The sequence below is a fragment of the Gavialis gangeticus genome, unplaced genomic scaffold (genome assembly GCF_001723915.1).
Source record: "Gavialis gangeticus isolate Ggan-Ray unplaced genomic scaffold, GavGan_comp1, whole genome shotgun sequence".
Taxonomy (NCBI): Eukaryota; Metazoa; Chordata; order Crocodylia; family Gavialidae; genus Gavialis; species Gavialis gangeticus.
The window spans coordinates 40,011,158-40,016,582 of NW_017728994.1; the positions used below are offsets into that span (position 1 = coordinate 40,011,158).

Sequence of the window (5,425 nt, forward strand, 5' to 3'; positions counted from 1 at the left end):
GGGGGGGGGGGGAAGGACAGGGGAGGACTGCGGGCATGAAAGGAGCCCAGAAAAAAGCTAAGCCCAGGGAAAAGTGGCCCTTCAACCACCCTGTGGCCAGCGCTCCCTACGGCAGCTGCTCGTAGCCTATGCGGGGCTGTCCTAAGCAGGCACAGGCAGCCCCACATGGGCTGCGAGTGGCTGCAGCACAGGGCACCGGCCATGGCGTGGGCAAGGGGCTGCTTTACCCCATGCTCACCACCAGGTTGTTCCCTGCTGGCAAGCAGGGGGTTGGGGCTGCACGCTACCCCCCCCACCTGTACCATGGGGTTGGGGGGCACTGGGAGTGAGCGGGTGCACAGGGCCCACATCAGTGTCCCAGTGCCAGCACCGGCAGGGCCCAGAGCAGATCAGCAGGAGTACAGGGTCCCAGCCAGCAGTGGCTCTATGGAGTCAGGCCAGCTCCACCCCCCGACCCCCTGCTGGTGCAGCCCAGCCCAGCTCCGCAGACCCCTGCCAGCTTGTGCCCCGCTCTGAGCCCCACCAATGCTGGCCCTGAGACATTGGGACATTGGTCCCAAGATGGTGACCAAGGGGCAGGGCTATCTATGTAGCCCTTGACAGCTTGCCAAACCTCGGTAAGTAGCCCTCTGCCGGAAATAATTGCCTGCCCTGATCTATTTCCTCTTGAAGTCAAAGGGCACATCTACACTATAGCAGCAGGTTGTCCTACCAGAGATGCCCCTGAGCATGCTCCATCCATCCATTCCAACGTCATGCTCCAAACCTCGACATTTGCTGGTGAAGATGCATTTCCACAGCCATTTTTTTCAAAAACACCAGAGACTGAGGACTTGTGAATGCCTGCAGGGCGGGGTCCTGGAGCATCTTCACCAGTATGTTTCTGGATTCAGAGTACATGTTTATGGGAGTGGATGAGCTGAGAATGCTTGTGAATAACCCAGTGGAAGCTTACTGATGCTGCAGTGCAGATATAGCTGGAGGGTGTTCTGCCATTGGGAACAATGAGAATATAATTGGGTCCTTTATATAAGCAGTTCAACTTCGATGATTAATATTACACTAAGCACATTTTTCATGATTAATGCATCTATTGGTGGGGGGTCCTCTAAACTTATAATGTTATAAAGAGAAGGCAATGAAAGTCAGAGGCCATCATCACAGTTTATGCAAACTAGTGTGAAAAAAAACCCACAAACAAGTACATGAAATCAAAATGGCAACTTTTTTCATCCCAGGATTGCAACGGGAGCAGGATTAGGTCCTATAAATGAAAATAAATGACTTATGTTAGTATGCAGGAGTGGAATCAGTAGATTACTGTTGTGCAGTAATAATTGAGACTCAACTTTTAAATTCTAAATTACCAATAAAAAGTCACAATGGTACTACAGAGAGGTTCTAAGATTTTCTGCTTTTCAAGTACCCACATGTAAGTTCAGGCAGGTCTGACTGTATCACTGTCATGCTTATTCAAGAATAGTGTTGTTTGTGATCATATTGTTAAGAAAGACTATATTTTATCTGTAATGACTATTGTTGCTTTAATCTCTTTGAACAGATTCTCGAATTTGATCTGAAAGGGATAGCTCTGGATATTTCATCATCCTTGACAATTGTTGTGAAAGATTTTGAAACAATTGGACAAAACAAGTATGTTGTTTTACTCCTTGTCAAACATCTCCAAATGCAAATGCAATTCAAAAGTCCAAGTAAAAGTAGATCTGATACTTTTCTAAAAACAAATAACAGTTTCAGTTAGATGGCTGCTTTGAATTTGCTGTTATTTTACTGTGATTTCATAATTGCTTAGACATCCTAGACCAGGGGTGCACAATATATACTGTAGACTAGAGGGTCATATGCAGTTCATAGGTCCCCATTTTAGTGGCCTGCCCTAATTGGTTATTAGATTGCTCTATTAAATAAAAAGGGGATTTTAAAAGAAAACAGTGGATCCTTTGTCCTCACTGGGCAGTATTTTGTTGATCTATGTGCACAGCTGCATTTGTAGTTGTTTCCAGCTTGCTGACAGGTGGAAGCATGTCAGTAGCAGTAGTCCTCCATAATAGAGTGTACCTCAATTAATGCATCCCTCAATAAATTTTGATTTGTGTTCCCCTGTCTTACACCAATTGTCCTTTTCTTTGCCTCTGACCAGTATTCCTCAGTTGCTGCTCTGGGTCAGGATTTCAGCCTTCACTGTGTATTTGATCTGAGGTACAGACAGTTACATAGAGCCAGTTCCAAAAGGAAATTAGGTGCTTAAAGTAGGACTTTGGGGGAATTTACCATAAGTACTGCAATCCAACATTGCAATCTGAAACACTACCAGCGCAGCTGCTACATATGCGCACTTCCAGACTTAGGAAGCTTCAGCACTTCCTAAGGGTAGGGAGTGAGGGTCACGTGGGGGTGGGGGCCCATGCTGAGGAAATGGGGTCATGCTGAGGAAAAGGTTGGGAAGCCTTGATCTAGAACTTGAACATTGTGGCGTTCTCCTTTCAGTTGTCTAAGTTCTTCATTAGATCTGTCCCTTGTTTTTTAATTCCTCCTTGTGAGGTTAGAGAAAAAAGTTTCATCCAGGCAACTGATTACAGTGGGCTTTGGATAAGGGTCCCAAATGCATCTGACCAAGAGTACTTCAGATAAAAGTCAGATACCCTGCTTTTATTAGTTTCAAAACTATTAATGTCAATGTGTATACACTAAGAAGATAAATGAAAGATAGTCACACCTATACATGTATGGATGAATACTACGGGAAGCATTGATATGCTGTCACTAAAAAAAAATAATGTATCCAATTTCTCTTTGGCTGGAAGAGGTACATTAATGCACCTCTTCCATTAAAAAAAAAAAGGTACATTTAAAAAGTTTTCCTAGTGGAAAACTTTATAAAAAACCCAACATAGTTCTGTGTTTAATTTTACTGTAAATGACAGAGGAAACAATCACCCTGTGAAAAGCATATCTTAGACAAGAAAAAAGAAAATTATAATGTAAAAGGTCTAGAGTATTGAAATCCTGTTTGTTTTAAGCTGGTAGTTATGTGTTGAAGAGTTTTTATTTGTTTAGATGCGATCTAATACATTTCATTTTATAACAAATATAAAGTATAAACTCATACCAAGATTTTAGTCCCTGAATTGTTTAAAATTGAAAGCTGTATATTTTAAATATATATAATCCATATAAGTTTGAAAGCTAAAAGGAAGTGGAATACTTTAATTCCTGTAAATTAAATGGGTGACCATAACTAAAACAAGTTATAATGCAACACTGGGCACATCTACATGTGCAAATGCTGCTGGATGGGTTTACTTCTTAGTAATTTACTGCAGAGTAAATCCACCATGGGCAGGTGTCTACACGAGCAGGCCATTGGGAGCAGGTTTGCTTCCAAATGGAGCAGCCCAGAGAGGGTTGCTCCCACCCTGTCTGTCCCCCTGCAGCAGCCAGGAGGAGCTCCAGGCTCCCCTTGGGTGCTAGTCCAGGGGCTGGCAGGAGATAGCTATCTCCTGGTGGGGGCTGAGAGGTTGCTCCCTTGCCCCTGGGAGCTGCCTGCTGACACAGTGGGCTCCAGTGGCAATGTCCCTGTGCTCTGACAGCAGGGAACTCCCAGCCCCAGCTCCCCATCTTGGGGCAGGGCGGTTGGAAGAAGCTGTAGGGGAGGGGTAGGTCTCAGCCCCCTGCCCCAATGCACAGGTGGGGCAGCTAGCAGCATGCCTGCAGCTGCGTGGGGAATCCAGGGGCTCACTGCTTGCTGCCCCACTAGTGGATTGGGGCAGGGGGCTGGGACCTGCCCCTCCCCCACAGCTCTTTCCAAGCCCCATGCCTCAATCGCCCAATCAGGGCATGGGCCTGGGAAAGCGTTGCAGGGCTGTGACCTGCCTCAGACTGGGACAGTTCCTGGCCAGCCCCAGACTGCATGTGCAGATTTTTTCATGCAAAACCCAGGGCTGGCCAGGAACTGTCCCAGTCTGGGGCAGGTCCCAACCACCTCCTGGCTGGAAGTCTTTCCATGCAGCAAGCTCCTCAATTTCTCCCTGCCCCTGAAAGCTGCCTGCTGCTGGGGTGGGCTCTGGGGGTGGAGCCCATCCCAGCAGTAGGCAGCTCCCAGAGACAGGGAACAATATTCTAGCCCCTGCTCTGCGATTGTGGAGCTGGGGCCAGGAGCTCCCAGCTGCTGGGGTAAAGGGACATTGTTTGACCTGGGCTTCACCACCAGAGTGGCAGCAGGCAACTCCCAGGGGCAATCTCCCACCTCTGCTGCCTGACTGACTGGGAACAAATTTGCTCCTGATTGGCAGTCTACAAGTGGCTTACTGCGTAGTAACTACTTGACAGTTAATTTGCTACCTACATTGGCAGGTAGCAAATTAACTGCAGAGTAGAGCAAATTATTGTGCAGTAAAGGTCTTTACATGTAGACAGTGAAGCTTACTGTGTAGTAAAGCCTCTTATGTAGATGTGCCCATAGAGTACTTATTAAAGAGTCCAGATGATAATTTTTTGCAAAAGGATTGCATGTTTCCTGGAATAAAAAACTGTCCTGTTTGGAATAGATAAGATGCCATGCAATAAAGATTTTCAGCTTGACAAAATACAAATGCAAATAGTGTACATAAGAAGGCTTCAGAGCAATTAAATATCCTATTCATATGCATCATTTAGTATATAACTGTGCAGTATATGTAGCCAGCATTCTATAATTGTTATTAGTTATTTGTATTATTGTAGCTCCAAGACAACTTTCAGCATTGTACCACCTGTAGTTTTAACAAAAGGAATACTCTTGATTACATTTGATCTTTCATGTCTTCTGCATTTTGTCTTTTTAATTTAAGAATCATAATATATATTTTCTGAGGTGATGACACAAATACCATAACCTGAACAAACAAGTAAAAGGACTTCATGCAGCACGGGGGTGTAAATGAGTGACTGTGGGAGGCAAAAAACCAGAATTCTCACCCCAATGTGTTTACTTCTTGGCTCCTGCTGCACCTTGTGGTTGTCTGGCAGGTTTAACCAGTGAACAATATAGCCCTGACCCACTTACCATGCTGCAATGTGTTGGGTTTGTTTTGTTTTCCTTTTTTTTTGGTGGTGGTATTGGTGGGGGTGGGGGTCCCACTTGTCTTGAAGTATAGTGCTGTATCCTGGACATATTATTCCAAATGCAACTTCACCAGTACTGAAAAGAGTGAAAGAATAATTTTTCCATAAATTGCATGCAACACTACTATTAATACCTCCCAGTATGCTATTAGTGTTGAAAAACACTATTACACTGTTGATTCTTATTCACATTGCGGTCCATTGTAATCCTTGTGTCCTCTTTTGCAGTACTACAGTTTAGCAAGTCAGTCCCTAACTTGTATTTGTACATTTTATATTTATGCATTTGTTCCTCACTAAG

At 44.8% G+C, this 5,425-nt stretch overlaps 1 protein-coding gene across 2 annotated transcripts in view; it reads left to right on the top strand.

Annotated features, from left to right (window-relative positions):
• MYOF (myoferlin) overlaps nt 1-5,425 on the top strand; it is a 172,276-nt gene that overhangs the window by 17,722 nt on the left and 149,129 nt on the right. For both annotated transcript variants that reach the window (XM_019502626.1, XM_019502627.1), the window contains exon 3: nt 1,562-1,653. In XM_019502626.1, coding sequence (XP_019358171.1) covers nt 1,562-1,653 — 92 coding nt within the window. The remainder of the gene's footprint in view (nt 1-1,561; nt 1,654-5,425) is intronic.